This window comes from Rhinoderma darwinii, chromosome 1, assembly GCF_050947455.1.
Source record: "Rhinoderma darwinii isolate aRhiDar2 chromosome 1, aRhiDar2.hap1, whole genome shotgun sequence".
NCBI lineage: Eukaryota > Metazoa > Chordata > Amphibia > Anura > Rhinodermatidae > Rhinoderma > Rhinoderma darwinii.
This window is the reverse complement of record NC_134687.1, coordinates 276,751,054-276,769,691: the sequence shown is the minus strand read 5'-3', so window position 1 is coordinate 276,769,691 and position 18,638 is coordinate 276,751,054. Positions and strand designations below refer to the sequence as shown.

General features: G+C 40.2%; 1 protein-coding gene across 1 annotated transcript in view; it reads left to right on the top strand.

Annotated features, from left to right (window-relative positions):
- The window catches only part of PTPRS (protein tyrosine phosphatase receptor type S), a 523,802-nt gene that overhangs the window by 189,699 nt on the left and 315,465 nt on the right, over positions 1 to 18,638 (top strand). The window contains exons 6-7 of the mRNA XM_075864303.1: positions 9,766 to 9,876; positions 11,111 to 11,122. Coding sequence (XP_075720418.1) covers positions 9,766 to 9,876; positions 11,111 to 11,122 — 123 coding nt within the window. The remainder of the gene's footprint in view (positions 1 to 9,765; positions 9,877 to 11,110; positions 11,123 to 18,638) is intronic.

The following is an 18,638-nucleotide window of genomic DNA, read 5'->3' as shown; positions in this document are numbered from 1 at the left end:
CCAACAGGGCGTGAACTACCCTCAAGCTGCCTCATGCTGATTGGTCAGCATCATAGGCAGGGAAGCTATCACCACACAGTTGGCTAACTACCGCAAATTAGTATATAGGGAACCAACTAAACAGTGGGCCATATCTCTGAAACAAGGGGTCCAGGAAAAAAAAAAATAGCGCTCAAATCAAGGAGACCGCGCTATTCAGGTCAGTAAACCAGTTCAACTTATATGATCTAGGGACAGATGCTCTTTCAGCTACAAGAATTTATACTAAAATCTAGTAACACATCCTCTATAAAGCAAGTGTCCAACATTATGTGCTGCTTGATTTCATCATACTGTATGACTTTATAGTTTTCAGAGTGATTGAGCTCCATTTTTCTGATACAGATCGCCAAATCACTTGCATAGCCATAAATATATATAAATGATTCAATTCCGGGGTGCCTACAGCCACCACGAAGAGGAGCTAAGGAGTTTACCATATACTCTGTTATTATTGCGTTTAATGTATAACCTATACACAGGGCCAGCCTTAGGATAGATGGCGCCCTGTGCGAAATGATCTTTCGGCGTCCCACCCCCATCATTAAAAAATGGCCCATAAAAAAATTATAATGCCCCTTTAGTGCCTCCATACAGTATAATAATATATCACAACCACTTCAAGGACACAGTATTTTGTCCTCTAATTGTGCCCACAGTATTATGCCACCTGTAGTACCCCTACACAGTATAATGTCCGTTTAGTGGCCCCCACACAGTATATTGCCCCCTGTAGAATTTGCCATACAGCCTCCCTGTAGACAGTGCCATAATCCCCCACCTCCTCCTTGTAGATCGTGCTATACAGCCCCCCCACCACACCCTTGTGGTCAGTGCCATACAGTCCCCCACCTCCCCCTTAGAGACAGTGCCTCTAAACAAAAACAAAAATTGTCCTCAGCTAGGCCCTGTTCCCATGACGAACTGACTGGTACAGAGTTTCCAAACCTTTTCGGACTCGAGGCAGCACTGGAAAAATAAAATTACCTTACGGCACCCCTTCCAAAAATTGTTTCGAGAAGGACAGAAAACCGCAAAAAAAAAAGCACTACTCTCGTAGGCTATGTTTACACAGCGTTTTTTGTAAAGCAAAAAAAAATCTGACTCAAAATTCCTTCAGGAAGTGACAGCGTTGTTTGACTTTTTTTTTTTGTGTTTTTTCTTAAAGGAACAGTGTTACCACAATTTTTTTTTTTTAATATGTTAAAGATGTTAGTGCTTTATTAAAAACGTTTGGATTAATTTGTGTGTTTGTTTGTTACTTTTTCTTATTTTTACACTTTTTCTTCCCTATGGGGGCTGCAATTTTTTTTTCCATTTCTGTATGTGTCGATTAACGACACATACAGACATGGAATACGGCAGCTCCAGTCCCATAGGGACTGCGAACGGGGCCCGTTCCATCCACTTCTGTGTACGCCGTCTGTGTGGGAACGGCGCATGCGCCGCTCCCACACAGTCCAATTTGAAATGCGCGCCGTCCGGCGCCATTTTCCTGTGGGCCGGAAGTTGCGGCCGGACAGTAAGATTACTACTTCCGGTCGCGGCTTCCGGACTTGTGCACTTGGACCAGCGGCAGCAGACGGAGCGGACGGGCCGGAGGGAGCCGCGGCGGCAGGAGCAGGTAAGAGATTTCTATGTATGTTCGTGTTTGTGTGTGTTTACTACTGTATGTAAACCTACTACACTGTGTGTTAGCTCAAAAAATGGCGACACACAGTGTAGGAGGTTAGACCGTTCAATCCCCTCGTTTATCCCGGCACTAGCCAGGATAAAGGAGGGGGGGATGCTGAGAGCTCACTAGAGCGAGGGCTTTTTACCCAATTTTGCAGCATAAAGCAATGTGGTTGCTTTACCGCATGCAATGCTGCAATTTTGGGAATGGCTCCATCTAGTGACCAGCAATGGGAAATATTATAAATTAGAATCCAATTGAATCCAATTTATAATATTTCCTGACTCGTGAAAAAAAAAAAAAAATAATTAGAACAATGTTTCATCACCTATACACTAATTGTTTAACTAAAAATAAAAAAATCATGTTTTGCTGGCAACACATTCCCTTTAAGCCGTTGAAGCTAATGCAAAAGACGCAGGCAAAAATGCTCCAAACGAGCGCCGCAGGTATCATCAGCCCCCCAGGTATCATCAGCCCCCCACTCACAGTAAAATGATCATCAGCCCGCCACTCACAGTAAAATGACCATCAGCCCACCACTCAGATTCCCCCTGTAGGTAGCGCCACACAGCCCCCTTGTAGGGAGCGCCACACAGCCCCCTTGTAGGGAGCTCCACACAGCCCCCTTGTAGGGAGCGCCACAGAGCCCCCTGGTAGGGGGCGCCACAGAGCCCCCTGGTAGGGGGCGCCACAGAGCCCCCTGGTAGGGGGCGCCACAGAGCCCCCTGGTAGGGGGCGCCACAGAGCCCCCTGGTAGGGGGCGCCACACAGCCCCCTGGTAGGGGGTGCCACACAGCCCCTTGGTAGGGAGCGCCACACAGCCCCTTGGTAGGGAGCGCCTCACAGCCCAGAGCCCCCTGGTTGGTAGCGCCACACAGCCCACATCCCCCTGGTTGGTAGCGCCACACAGCCCCCTGGTTGGTAGCGCCACACAGCCCACGGCCCCCTTGTAGGTAGCGGCACACAGCCCCTTTGTAGAAAGCGCCACTGTAGCTCCCTGAAGGAGCAGAATCCCTGTGTGGTCGGGGATTCCGCTCCTGGAGCGCTCCTTGATGTCTCTGTCCATATATGGACAGTGACCTCAGGGGAAACTCCTGCAGCTTCAGCGAAATCCCTGTCCACAGCATTGCCGACGCTGTGACCGGGGATCCCACAGTTTTTTTGCTAAATTTATTTGAATTAAGCCATAAAAATTAAAAACGATTTTTTTTTTCAAATTAAGCGTGCAATGTTTTCATTTTTACAAGGAATAAAGGAGGAAAAGCACCCCAACATTTATAAAGCAATTTCTCCCGATTGCGGAAATACCCCATGTGTGGTCATGAACGTATGTTTGAACATACGGCAGCCCTCAGAAGGGAAGGAGCGCCATTTGGCTTTTGGAGCTCAAATTTTTCTATAATGGTTTCCGGTGCCATGTCGCATTTGCAAAGCCCCTGAGGTACAAAAACAGTGGAAACCCCACAAAAGTGACCCCATTTTGGAAACTACACCCCTTATGGAATTTATCTAGGGGTATAGTGAGCATTTTGACCACACAGATTTTTTCATTTTCACAAGGGCTAAAGGAGAAAAAGCACCCCAATATTTGTAAAGCAACTTTTCCTGAGCACGGCAATACCCCATATGTGGACATAAATTACTGTTCGTACGCACGGCATGCCTTAGAAGTGAAGGAACATTATTTGGCTTTTGAAGCTCAAATTTTAGCTGGAATGGTTTGCGGCGCCATGTCACATTTGCAAAGTGGAAACCCCCAACAGTTACCCCATTTGGGAAACTACACCCCTGAAGTAATTTATTGAGGGGTATAGTGAGCATTTTAACCCCACTGTTTTTTGTTTTTTTTTTTTGTTTTTTTTTACAGAATTTAGTGTAATTATGCTGTGAAATTAAAAATTACATTTTTTTCGGATAAAACTTGGAAATATAAAATTTTTCCAAGGAATAAAGGAGAAAATTCACCCCAACATTTGAAAAGCAATTTCACCCGATTACAGCAATACCCCATATGTGGTAATAAACTGCTGTTTGGACCCACAGCAGGGCTCAGAAGGGAAGGAGTGCCATTTGGCTTTTGAAGCTCAAGTTTTGCTGGAACAGTTTTTGGGTGTCCTGTCGCATTTGCAAAGCCCCTGAGGAACCAAAACAGTGGTAACCCCCCAAAAGTGACCCCTTTTCGGAAACTAAAGCCCTCAAGAAATGTATCGAGGGGTATAGTGAGCATTTCGACCCCACAGGTTTTTTGCTGAACTCTGGAATTAGGCCGTGAAAATTAATATCAACATTTTTTATACTAAAATGTTGCATTTTTTCATTTCCACAAGGGATAAAGGAGAAAATGCTGCCCACAATTTGTAAAGAAATTTCTCCCGAGTACGGCAATAACCCACAAGTGGTCATAAACTGCGGTTTGGACACACTGCATGGCTTAGAAAGGCAGGTGCGCTATTTGGCATGGAGATTTTGCTGATTTGATTTTTGGGCGCCATGTCGCATCTGCAAACCCTAAGGTAACAGAGTACAGTGGAAGCCCCCAAGAAGTGACCCCATTTTCGAAACTATACCCCTCAAGGCATTTATCATTTGCCTGGACATATGACAGGGCTCAGAAGGGAAGACAACCATATGCATTTGAGGCCTATTTTGGTGATTTTAACAGCATTGACCCACAATTGCTAGTAAAAAAAAAATCCCCAAGTAGTGACCCCTATCTTGGAAACTTCTAAAGTAGGGCATATTAAGGGATGTAGTGAGCATTTTGGTCTGATGTGTTTTTTCATTAGAAATAAATGCAAAGTGGATGGTACAAATCAAAAATTAAAATTTTCCACTGATGTGCCATTTTAGTGCACAATATGTTGTGCCCAGTTTTTACCACTGAAGACAAATACCGCATGAAATGTTAAGCGGGTTCTTCCAAGTAGGTTGATGCCATATATGTGGACGTAAACTGCTGATTGGGCACACTGTAGGGTTCAGAAGGGAGTGAGCACCATTTGGCTTTTGGAGCTCAGATTTTGCTTGGTAATAGTTCTGTTTTGGAGTTTTACTGGTATTTCAGTTTATAATGTGGGAGCATATGTAATCTGTGGGGGCATATGTAATCTGTGGGGGCATATGTAAGCTGTGCGGGATACATCAGGGCATACTAAGAGCATATAATAATGCGTCAAATAAATAGTAATTCATAGATATGTGGCAATGATAAATGGTGCCCAATCTTATCCGCTTTTGGAACACTGCACATTTTGCATCGCCATATTCTGAGAGCCAGAACTTCTTTTTTTTTTTTCTTCAACGGAGCTGTGTGAGGGCTTATTTGTTGCAGGACAATCTAGTTTTCATTGGTACCATTTTGGGGTACATGCGATTTTTTTTTTTTTTTATCACTTTTTCTTCCATTATTTGGCAACCAGCAATTCTGACAATGTTTTTTTTTTTGTTCTTTTTTTTTTTTTACAATCTTCACTGTGGTCTAAAAAATGACATTTTATTTTATTCTGTGGGTCAATACGATTATGGCGATACCATATGGATATAGTTTTTTTTTTTTATGTTTTACAGCGTTTTCACAATAAAATTACTTTTTTTTTTTTTAATACGTTTTTTGTGTCACCATGCTCTTGAGAGCCATAACTTTTTTTTTATTTTTAATCAAAAAAGCTGTTTAAGGGCTTGTTTCTTTGTGGGATGGGTTGTAGTTTTTATTGGTACTGTTTTGGGGTAAATGCGATTTTCGATCACTTTTTATTCTATGTTTTGTGAGGGGTGGTGACTAGAAAAGTGATTCTGGCATTGTTTTTTGTTAATTTTGTTTTGCGGTGTTCACCATACGGGAAAAATAACATTATAGTTTTACAGTTTGGGTCGTTACGGAAGCGGTGATACCAAATATGTGTACATTTTTTAAAATACTTATTATAGGAAAAAAGGCAGATTTATTTATTTATTTATTTTTTAACTTGAAACTGTTATTTTTACCCTTTCTTTAACATTTTTATTAACTTTTTTTTCTAACTAGGGGACTTGAAGGCCTACACTTCTGATCTTTACTTTAATACATTGCACTACCCACGTAGTGCAATGCATTAGAGCTGTTCGTTATTCACTGACAGCAAGCCTATTAGGCATTGTTAGGCCTCCGGGTGCCATAGCAAAGATCGGCAACGCTGCGCATCGATGCCGATTGGCTAAAAACCACTAAGATGCTGCGATCGCTTTTGATTGCGACATCTTAGGGGTTAATGGCAGGGATCGGAGCTAGCTCCATTCACTGCCATTACGGCATGGTGTCAGCTGTAACATACAGCTGACACCGATGGCTGATGTCGCAGACTCAGCTTCTGAACCTGCGCCACCATGTGTCTGGGGACAGAAGCCTTTTAGACCCCGGCTCCGAGCAGGACCTAACAGGCATCCGTACTTGGCAAATAGAGCCTGCACCATCATCATCACGTACTATTACGTTGCTTTGGCAAGGGGTTAAGCTCCCTCTAGTGTCCGCTACAGGCACTCAGAATTTTATTGTTTAAACTTTTCTCGTTCATGATGTAAGAGTATGATGCGGGGAGCTGGGTCGTTCCCACGATCTGCCATACTATTACGTCACAGTGTGGTACAAGAACAAAAGCTGTGACCGCAACCATCTGTAACTTACAGTTGTCATCCCGCTGTAATACTGGGATCTGAGATATCTCGTATCACGGCTGTTTAACCCCTTAGATCCCAAGGTCAATGGGCGGAGCCTAATAGGTTGACTGTTAGTGTAACACTGTCAGGCAAAAGTACACTGCAATACAGGAGCATAGAATAAAAGCAATTACAGGATCGCAGTTTCAAGTCCCCTACAGGGATTATAGGAAAAAAATGTTTGCAAATAATTGTTATTAAAGTTTATTTTTAAAATAAAATCAAAAGAAAAAAATATCATTTTTTAAATAAAAACCCTCTTACAAAGCAAAACTAGTAAAATGTAAAAACGATATACATATTTGGTATAGCCACATTCATACCGACCCTAAGTTAAAATGTTATTTAAACCGCTCAGGCAAACAGTCTAAAAAAAAAAACACCCAAGAAACCATGGGGGAAATCCGGTTTCTTTCCCCATTAAACCTCCACCTAAAAAATGTATGTGTTAATTATTAAGTTATATGTACCCCAAAATTGTTAAAATAAACAATTTGTCCCACAAAAACCAAGCCCTCATACGGAATGCAGTGATGAAAACATTGCTGCGTCCTGAAAGCCAAACTATGCCATGTCCTTGCAAGGTTAACCCTATGGCTATGCAGAGGAATTAATGCTTTTCTCAGATAAATAGAGCTTGATCGCTATAAATGAAATTAGACCTATAGAGATTGTGTATATTATAAGTTATTTTTCTTTAGTCGCTGAACATTTTAAAACATCAGAGAAGGATGATAATTTTCAGAAGTAATGGGTGTCCTTCATTTAATGAATATGGTGTTGATGGATTTGCTTATAAGAAATAGTAAAGTACATAGTCACCTTAGAACGTCATTTATACCATTTATAGAGATATAACCAATACAAAGTTGAGCAATTTTGTAAATACATTGCAGTGCTTATTTTGTAGTGATCATGAATTGTAGCCTATATATCAGGCCTGGACAAATCTTAACTAGGTCTAGGAGTATGCTCCAATAGTTATGGGGGCCTTATTGCTGGGACACCAATCGATCACTAGAATGGGGATCCTGAGTCCCCAATTCCTCCTACCCGCCTGACTGTGGTGAGGATAAGTTTGCATAGAGCGGTGGTCGAGCATATGCCCTGCTGCTCCATTCAATGTCACTGGGGCTGAGTGACAGTACTAGACTGTCATAGCCACTTTAGAGCTCTGATAATGGGCTGTAGCTCAGGATCAGTATATGATAAGTAATGCACTGTATTTACAAAGTTATATTTTTACCCTTTTTATTTAAGTTAGATATATATATCTCTAAAACTGAAAAGCAACAATGAGCTTGCTGTTTTTTTTGTTTTTTTTTATCACATTTATTATATAATTTGCTACGTTTTTAGCATGATAGTTTGTTGAATAAAGCAAAGTGACTACTTCCTGTAGTAATATAAAGAGACGTACTATGATATTTGCAATCTCACCAAGAGAACATACATGTTTATAGTTCACCAAGTCAGAAGTATTCTTATCTTTTTGATGAAGCAGAAGTAGCTGTTTTGTGGTCTGTTTTCCTGCACTGTCATGGCAGCTTGGGATGCATCACAGCGACAAATGCACAGTTCAATGTTTTATCCTTTTTCTTCTCATCTCATTATTCTCATTTTTCACATCTATTGCAAATGTGATTATTATGGACACATCAAATTGTGCAGTATCATAGTAAGAATGGGATTCCTAGCTCCACCTAGTGATTTTCACTTTCAGTTTTAGCATATTTTTGAACTTAAAGTGACGTTATGGATTTCCTTGCAAACACACGAATTCTCCATTTACATAAATCTGCCATATACTTCATTTGTCCTCTGTGCTCTATTGTTATTTACAGCCGTCAATCTTCCTGCTGCATGCTTTACAAATCCTCGCTGCCTCCTTAGTTTCTGTGTATATTGTGAGCTCTCCATGACTTACTTACTGACTTGTTGCCTGTCATAAGGACAGCTCACATTGAATACGGGACCCTAAAAAAACATAGAGAAAGTTATTTGAAGATTTACAAATACGAAGCAAGTACTGGCTATAAGGCATAGAAAGTTCTCAAAGTATATTGCAGATTTACTGTTGTAACTATGTTTTATCTAATAATGGCACCACTTTTTTTTTAGATGAAGCAGATCTTATGAGCTAGTAGCGGTTTTGTGGCTTTCTCTAATATTTCTTCACCTTGTTGTGAATATCAACTGTCCACAAAATGGCTTTCTTTATTTTAAGTGAAAGATCCATTCAAGTTGTTCCTTTTGTTTAGGTTATGACATTTTGAATCCGGTTGAAGATGAGTTTTTTATTTAGATTTTTTTTGTGTGTGTGTGTGGCTAGAAGAACTCCTTCATGGATACGGGTCCCTTATTTTTGGCTGTGTGCCTGATCACTTAATATAATTCCTCACCACTGTTACTTTTTTCCTTTGCTTTCATTACAGAAAATACACCAATTCGAGGTAAGGCATTTTGTAACCTGAAAGTGCTATTTTTCCTTTACGTTTTGAGACCACCCTAACTCCTTTTAGACTTTTTACTAGATTATCTTGTTCCTTGTGTTATTTTAGTATTTTTTTATTTTCATTTTGCGGAGTTTATCGAAATGTATTGCCTCTGGTCTAGCAGTAATGCTTTAGAAGACTGCTTAGTGGTGAAATTGCAGTTTCCAACTTCCACCATAAAATCCAAGTTCAGTATCAACAACTTTCACAACTTGCTCTAGTCTACATGGTATCCAGTTTGATGTCGCCAACGTTTTTAGGAACTATTGCTGTTAAATGGAAAACTAGTCATTGTGCACTAAAACATAACCTTTGTTTACAGGTAAAGGGCACCAGGAAAGCCTTTGCTTTAGACTTTATCATCATGTACCGCTTAAATATACATTATGTGACAATATGTCTCAAGTCATCATCAGTAGTGCAAAAACTGTCCTGATCTAAAGAAGGGAAGAAGAGAAAAACACATGGGAGTTAAACCCAAGTAGATGTTCATTGCACCCTTTACAGCAGAGATACAATATCTACAACTTCTGTACGGTCTGAACAAAGTCATTATTATTCATGCTTTTTGAATAATTATGGAATAGAGCAATGTTATTTTTAATTATTGAAATTCACTCAATAGTCAATAGTCTGGGAACAAAATCTAAAATGAGTGTAGTTATTTAAAAAATGTTCACTTAAATTGCTTTCTGTGAACAGGTTCTTCAGTTCCATGGCTCCTGGCTACATACCTATGTTAAGACTGCGGTTTTAGCAAATGGTTTCTCCAACGGTACCTCCATATTAGGACACCAGAATCAAAAACACATGAAACATGACCTTAATGTTTTTTGCTATTTTTTTCTGCTTTCATTGCAGGTGCCTTACAAATTGAAAATAGTGAGGAGACCGATCAGGGGAAATATGAATGTGTGGCAACTAACAGTGCTGGAGTTCGATATTCTTCACCTGCTAATCTTTACGTGAGAGGTAGGGAGCAGCAGAGCTCTGCACGCTGGTAATGTGAACAATCTGAGGGCTTTACCTGCTCTTTGGTCCTAATATCATTAACGGTTTTACCTTTTGGTTTTTAGATCTCATTTACACTGTGTATCTGTTACTAACTAAATAGGGTAGTTATTTCTACATACATAAATATATAGTTGATTGCTGATTTGTTACTCCCTTAATGCCAGTTTCTCAAATCATATCAAACCATGCAGAAATTATTGCTATACTTTAAATGGTACATAAAAAAAATACTTTAAAAGTTTTCAATATTATTGTTAAAAACAAGGAATATCAACTCTCTGTTTAGATAGATAGATTTATAGAGAAGAGAAAAAAATTAAATGCAGGTGCAATTTTTATCCAAATGATTCTCGGTAGGTATGAATAATACTTGATTTTAGGTTTTATCGTTTTTGTTAAAATTATTTTTTTTATTGTAGATTATTCTGTAGGCACAATGCAATCTAATTTAAGATGAACATGCATTCTCGGCCTCTTGAAACAATAGGACCAAGAATTGATCGTACATAGTGCTAAATAGTCTACTGTGAATGGACTTTACCGAGTGCTTGTGACAAACAGAAGCACTTTGTATCATACAGGCAGATTTCCCATCTTGTTTGGAAGTCTCCTTTTGATCCTCCCATTTTCTCCCTTTGAGGGAGGAGTCCAAAGACGGGCAGGTTTCTCGTGACTGAGACATCTTCCTGCCTATGGCTTCATTTACTGTATCTCGAAGATCTGTAAGCCAATGAATGTTTCTCTGAATGGACTTTCTATTAGGAGTCTTGCGTATATAGTCTCATAAATGAATTGGTCATTAGATATTGCTACAGAGGTTATATTGTCTAGATAAGTATAAATAAAATTGTGTGTATATATATATATATATATATATATATATATATATATATTATATATAAAAAAAATTGATATTGCCAGCACTTTAATCAGCATATGTAACAGGAGCATGGTTATACCGAAGGTTAGAAACAGAATGAAATAGATGCATTACTGACTTGAGTTGGATAGCCTTTCAACTCAAAAGGAAAGGGAATTTATTTGTTAATACTTTTAATATATATTAATGGATTAGTCGCTTTGCAGCTGAAAGCCTGGAGAAGGTCTTTTTTTACTCTCTCTGTGTCTCCCCTATTTTTTCTCTTCTCCTCATGTCATTGTGTTCTGCATCAAACCCCTTAACATCCCTCAGAGCTACGAGAAGGTTGGTGTGTTTTTTTTTGTTTACGTTCTTTACCCACATTTTTACATTCTTAAAAAAAAAAAAAAGAAAAAAAAATGAAAAAAAGAAAAGAATAAAAAATGAATTATTTTAGTGACTGACAGTGCAGCTGTCTATGGGCTTTGGGGATTGAGATGATATTGCATTGTGAGACCTCTCTATGCATCCTTTGGTAATGTTGCTGGGTTTTTGCACTTTTCGTCGTCATGGTTATTGGGTGCTTGGGCATTGTGCCTGATGCATGATAGAAGAATGCAACTATCTTTGCATGTGTTTTTGTTTATTTTATCTGTATGTGAGTGTATTTATTTTTTGTTTGAGTTGTGGTGTTCTTAAGTTAGCAAATTTATTTTAGTTTACTGTGGTAATTTATGCTTGTATTTCTTAAGTTCCTGCCCTGTGCCTTCAAAGTCTTATTACTTTTCTTACCAAACATTTATAAAATGATAACTGACAGGTAAATTTAGCAAATCACGAATTCAAAATTTTGTTTCTTTCGCTTAGTACTGATTAAACTCTTATTCTATTCACAAATTGTATGTAATTCACTTTAAGTTCCTTTTGTGTATTTTATGTTTTTTTTTTTTTTTTTGTAGCTCGGTGTTGATATTTTGCACAGGGCAGAAACACAATTACAAATAAAAAAAAAAAGCTACGTCTGTACCAGTGTTTTACACTATTTTGTATTGCTTTGTTTTTGCTTTCTAGGAAAAATTAGATTACACCTTGTGAAGTTTTATCTCCTTTCACTGACATCCTTGTGATGCAAAAATCTCTGCCAACCATACAATTTGGTTATGTAACATTAACTTGATAAATTATTAACATGTATCTATCATTGTAGAACATTAAACAATAAGGTGTAATCTAAACCTCTGTTATTTTGTACAAGCTGCATGTTATTTTGGCTCCCCTCCCTACATCCCTTTCTTCTGCATTTTGGAATAAGACGGAATGATTCCTGTCTCACCAAAATGGTATTATAATATTTGTCTTCTCCCACCCTGTTTGGAGCCGCCGCTTGCTGACTGTTGGAGTGCAATGAAATAAGTGGATTTTGTTAGTGCTTCAAATGCTCATACCACTATGTTTTTTGTTTATTGTAATTTATTATATTTTACCATTTATTTATTTTATCTAAATCGGGGTTTGAAAATCAATGGTTTGAAACTAAAATCCATCCTCAAATTGTATGTATAGCAAGGAGCACTCACAGAGCATACTTCTAATTATAAAGAGTTGAATTGCCATCACAGGTACTCAACCGCCCTGTCCGCTTCCAAAGCAACTACACAAAATAAGTCGTTGGGATAGCCATGATGGTCTAAATAACTTGGAAGAGATAAAGGAGTTACTATGTTATTTTTAATGGATAACGTAATTTAAAGAGGTCCTGTCAGCTTCCCTCAAAGCAGATTTCTAAGGGAAAATGCTCCAGAATTGTTATTTTATGGGTAATACAAGTATTCACCAAACAGGCATGTCAGTAGAACTGACTGGTCCATTTTAAAGGGTTGTTTTTCGGTCAACTAGATGTTCATCAGACCAACTGAAAAACCAGAGCTTGTAGTGTTAGTTGGTAGATGCAGAGTATATCTTCTTTCCTATAGCTAATATCGCAAATATTTTCTGCACCTACTAACTAGCACTACATGCTTTGATTTTCCAGATGGTCTAGTTTACTGAAAAACGTTTAACCAGCTTTTATGTGATTAAACTTTGAAAGAGCTGTATGCAAAATTACAAAATGAATCTTAAGCAAAATCAAAGAGTGTGCAGTGTAACATTATATATTTAAACTGTGAAGTCTATAACTTATATACAGTTGGTTCCAGAAGTATTTGGACAGTAACAATTTACATCATTTCATCTCTGTGTACAATGGATTTGAAACAAAGCAATGAAGATTTGATTGAAGTGTAGACTTTCAACTTTAATTCAAGAGGTTAAACAAAAATACTGCATTACTGTTGAGAAATTAAAGCCATTTTTTACATAGTTTCTCAATTTTTCACATGCTCAAAAGTAATTGGACAAATTAACAGAATTATAAGTATTATTTTGAAAACTTGGATGCAAATCATTTGTAGTCCATGACCGCTTAAAGTCTAGACTTCATTAAATGCAGAGTTTCCTCCCCTGAGATGCTTTACCAGGCCTTTACTACAGTTGCTGCTTGCCTGTGGGTCTTTCTGCCTTGAGTTTTGTCTTCAATAAGTAAACAGCATGCTCAGGTGACTGCTTGAAGAATATTCCATTTATTTGCCTTAAGAAGCTCTTGGGTTGCTTTCACGGGATGTTTTAGGTCATTGTCCATCTGTATTGTGAAGCACCGTCCTCTCAGTTTTGCAGCATTTTACTGAATCAGCACCAGTGATCCTTACAATCTATGAGGAAAAACGGGTGACACAAAATGTAAAAAGTTGTTGTTTAGTACAGTGGTCCAGCTATTTATGACATCTGTCACAGGTGTACATTTAACATATACGTTGGACATCACTGTCCATGTATAGACAGTGATGTAAGGGGCTTGTCCAGGGATTCCGACCCTCTGGCCCAGAGACTCCGGTGTTGTAGCTCCTAACATCAGTCCATGTATGGACAGTGATGTTGGGGGTTTCTCCAGAGCCGGAGTCCCCGGCCAGAGTGCTTCTGATGCTCTGACCGGAAACTCCAGCATGGTAAATCTCTTGACGTCACTGTCCATATATGGATGGTGTCGTAAAGGGCTTCACCAGGGCCGGAGTCCCCAGCCAGAGGGCTTCCGATGCTCTGGCTGGGAACTCTAGCATTATAGCTTCTGACATCACTGTCCATTTACAGTGCTGTGCAAGAGTTTTAGGCAGTTGTGGAAAAATGCTGCAGAGTAAGAATGCTTTAAAAAAAATAGAAGTGTGAAAAGTTTTTTTCATCAGTTAACAAAATGCAAAGTGAATGAACAGAAGCAAAATCTAAATCAAATCAATATTTGGTGTGACTAAAAAACGGAATCAATTCTTTTAGGTACACTTGCATAAAATCATGGATTTTGTAGGATTGTAGTCAGGTTTATGATTCACCAATTATACCAAACAGGTGATAATGATCATCATTTTCATATGTAGGTTGAAACAGAGTCATTAACAGAAACAGCTGTGTAGGAGGCTTAAAACTGGGTGAGGAATATCCAAACTCTGCTACAAAGGTGAGGTTGTGGAAGACTGTTTCATGTCACAGGTCCACCATGGCAAGACTGAGCACAGCAACAAGACACAAGGCAGTTATACTGCATCAGCAAGGTCGCGCCCAGACACAGATTTCAAAGCACACTAGGGTTTTAAGATGTGCTTTTCAAGCTCTTTTAAAGAAGCACAAAGAAACTGACAAAGTTGTGGACCGTAGACATAGTGGTCAACCAAGGTAACTTAGCGCAGCAGATTAAAGACACATCATGCATACTTCTCTTCGAAATCTGATGTCCAGCAGTGCCATCAGCTCAGAATTGGCAGAAACCAGTGGGACCCAGGTACACCCATCTACTGTTCGGAGAAGTCTGGCCAGAAGTGGTTTTTATGGAAGAATTGTGGCCAAAATGCCATACCTTCGACGTGGAAAAAAGGCCAAGCGACTCAACCATGCACAAAAACACAGGAAATAGGGTGCAGAAAAACGGCAGCAGGTGCTCTGGAATGAGGAGTCAGAATTTGAAATATATGGCTGGAACAGAAGGCGGTTTGTTCGCCCAAGGGCTGGAGATCGGTACAATAATGAGTGTCTGCAGGCAACAGTGAAGCATGGTGGAGGTTCCTTGCAAGTTTGCGGCTGCATTTCAGCAAATGGAGTTTGGGATTTGGTCCCGATTAATGGTGTCCTCAATGCTGAGAAATACAGGTAGATATTTATTCATCGTGCAATACTATCAGGGAGGCGTTTGGTTGGCTCCTAATTTATTCTGCAGCAGTGACCCCAAACATACAGCCAATGTCATCAAGAACTATCTTCAGCGTACAGAAGAACAAGAAGCCCTGGAAGTGATGATATGGCCCCCACAGAGCCCTGATCTCAACATCATAGAGTCTGTCTGAAATTACATGAAGAAACAGACGGATTTGAGGAAGTCTTCATTCACAGAAGGGCTGTGGTTAGTTCTCTAAGATGTTTTGAACAACCTCCCTGCCGAGTTCCCTCAAAAAGTGTACCTAGAAAATGTATGCGGTTTTGAAGGGTGGTCACGCCAAATATTGACTTGATTTAGATTTCTCTTCTGTTCATTCACTTTGTATATTGTTAATTGGTAGAAAAAAAACGATGAACCCTTCTATTTTTGAAAGCATTCTTACTTTGCAACGTTTTTCCACAACTGCCTAAATCTTTTGCACAGGGCTTGTATGTATGCCGATACAGTGGGGTATGTTGCAGCCTTCTGTTGGAGGTTTACGTTGGGAGTCCTACTTACTTATACCTCTGACGATAGGCAAAAACTTGATGTGAAGGGGCCTAACCAGTGATCTGCATCTTGAGATAAACTCTGTGTACTTACATTTTTGAAGGCATCTTTTGGTCGTGGACTTTAATAATGATATGTCTACCTCCTCCAGAGGCGTAATTTTGTAAAGGGATTTTTCTTTACAAAGTAAAGAATTCAACGAACATCCACTTTAATTGTCTTTCGTGGTCTTCCAGACCACTTGGTTTTGCTGAACTTGCCGAAAAGGGTGCGTTGCTTCCTTTTAGAAATGTACCAAATAGTTTATTTGACCACTTCTAAAGTTTCTGCTATCTTTGATTGTTGTGGTTTTTTTCTGTCAGCGTAATGATGGCCTCCTTCATTAGCATTGAAACCTCTTTGGGCCGCATATTGAGAGTTTCCACAAGCGGCTATCAAACGCAAATTCAACAATTGGAATCCACTTCAAACCTTTTATCTCCTTAATTTGTCATGAAATAAGAAAGGAACAAGCCACACACTGCCATGACACTGCTTATCAGTCAATTGTCCAATTACTTTTGAGCCTGTGTAAATGGAGGAACTAAGTAGAAAATATCTTTAATTCCTAACCGTTTAATGCAATATTTTTGTCACATCTTTTAATTCAAGCTGGAAGTCTACACTTCAATCACATCTTCATTGTTTGTTTCAAATCCATTGTGGTGGTGGAGGTGTAAGGCTGGATTCACACGAGCACATTACGTCCGGTATGGACGGAACGTATTTCGGCCTCTAATCCCGGACTGAACACACTGCAGGGAGCTGGGCTCCTAGCATCATAGTTATGTACGACGCTAGGAGTCCCTGCCTCGCTGCAGGACAACTGTCCCGTACTGTAATCATGTTTTCAGTACGGGACAGTAGTTCCACGGAGAGGCAGGGACTCCTAGCGTCGTACATAACTATGATGCTAGGAGCCCGGCTCCCTGCACTGTGTTCGGTCCGGGATTAGCGGACGAAATACGTTCCGTCCATTACGGACGTAATGTGCTCGTGTAAATCCAGCCTTAAGAGACGAAATGATGAAAATTGTCACTGTCCAAATACTTCTGGACCTGACGGTCTATGTATATGCCATAGGCTTCACAGTTGAGACTCACACTATTTATTTTTTTCATTCTCTTGTAGTTTACCTGCAGCCTTTACTATGTTCAATAAATAAGTACACAAGATATTGTGACATATAGATGGTATAACATTACTGAAGCCCCACTTTTGGATTTTAGTTAACGGTAAATTCCAATTGTTAAAATCTAGTTTCCTTTCTTAATGATTCATCAGTAAGTCAATAATAAATTTTCACCTACTCTGTTTGAAGCGTCCAAATACATTGGGGATATCGCGCAACTTACAAAAATAAAGACAAGCATAATTGTTAAATATTTAGAAAATACGCATGTGTATCACTCACACACATTTAGTACATTCATTTCAAGTAGCACAATAAATATGTAACAGCCATGCAAAATGCATAGCAGTCCCATATATGTTATTGTTAAAATGTGTTTTAGAACAATTTATCAAATTGATCTCATGTTCATGGGATTCCACATAAATCTAATACAGTATCAAGGTAAATGCAAGCTTGTTCAGGACATTGCCCAGTAGCAGGATGTAGGTGATAAAGGCCGTCTGCCTTACTCTTGTGAAATGGCATTTGCACCTATAAGTCTGCAATAAATAGATATAGATCAGCAGCACAGGACCAAAGACTAGGTTGGGTGCACGCCTCTTGGGTCATAGTCCAAACGACCCTTCAATGTAAGCAGAAGAAAGTGACTCAGCACTACCAAATATGTGAAAAAAATTATCCTTTTATTCCACGTGCGACGTTTCAGCTCAGTGTGAGCCTTTCTCAAGCATATCCGTGTGACACAAAAAGCACATGTGTATATATATATGCAAATCACAATTATAAATCTAATTACAGACATTTTATAAAATAGTGATAAAACTGTAAAAGTAACTCACACAAATTTGTGTCAATATGATCCCCTATGGATATACTCATATACACATGGAGATATATATATATATATCTCAAATAGTACATGTAAATAGTGTAATCATCATGTTATATTAATAATGGCAATCAGGGCGTATCACTCCAGCAGGTGTAAGGGGAGCTGCGCTGGCTCCCTTCCCCTGCTTGTTTCAGAAGCGCCCAGGCCGGGGACGCAGCAGTCGCCTCTCCACCCGGGTGCTTCTTCACTCAGTGGCATAGCTACTGCTGTAGCAGCCATAGCGGCTGCTAGCGGACATGAGGGCGCCGTGCCGGCCCCCCCCATGGGCGGAGGCGCCGCTAGCAGCTGCTGCGGCTGCTACAGCGGTAACGACGCCACAATAGCAGAGTAGGGAGGTATGTCCCTGCTCTGCGATCTACTAGCGCCACTGTAGCTCCTCGTAGGAGCGGAATCCCCATGTGGCGGGGCATTCCGCTCCTGGACGGAGCGCTTGATGTCTCTGTCCATATATGGGCAGTGACATCAGGGGTAACTCCTGAAGTGGATTCCCCGTCCACAGTGTTGCCGACTCGGTGACCGGGGAATTCACTCCAGGAGAACCCCTTGACGTCACTGTCCATAATTGGACACCGACGACAGGGGCTTGTCCGCTTCGGCAACGCTGTGGACGGCGATTCCGCTTCAAGAGTTGCCCCTGATGTCCATGTCCATATATGGACAGAGACCTCAAGCTGAGCGCTCCAGGAGCGGAATCCCCGGCCTTAGTGGGATTCCGCTCCTTTAGGGTTCTACAGTGGGGCGATCTACAGGAAGGGGGGAGCTATCTAAGAGGGGACTGTGCTGTGTGGCACTACCTTCAAGGGGGTTGTGGGCTGTGTGGCACTACCTACAAGGGGGCTGTGTGACACTACCTACAAGGGGGCTGTGTGGCAATACCTTCAAGGGGGTTGTGGGCTGTGTGGCACTAACATCAAGGGGGGCTGTGTGACACTACCTACAAGGGGGCTGTGTGGAACTACCTACAATGGCACTATCTACAGGGGGAATCTGAGTGGCGGGCTGATGG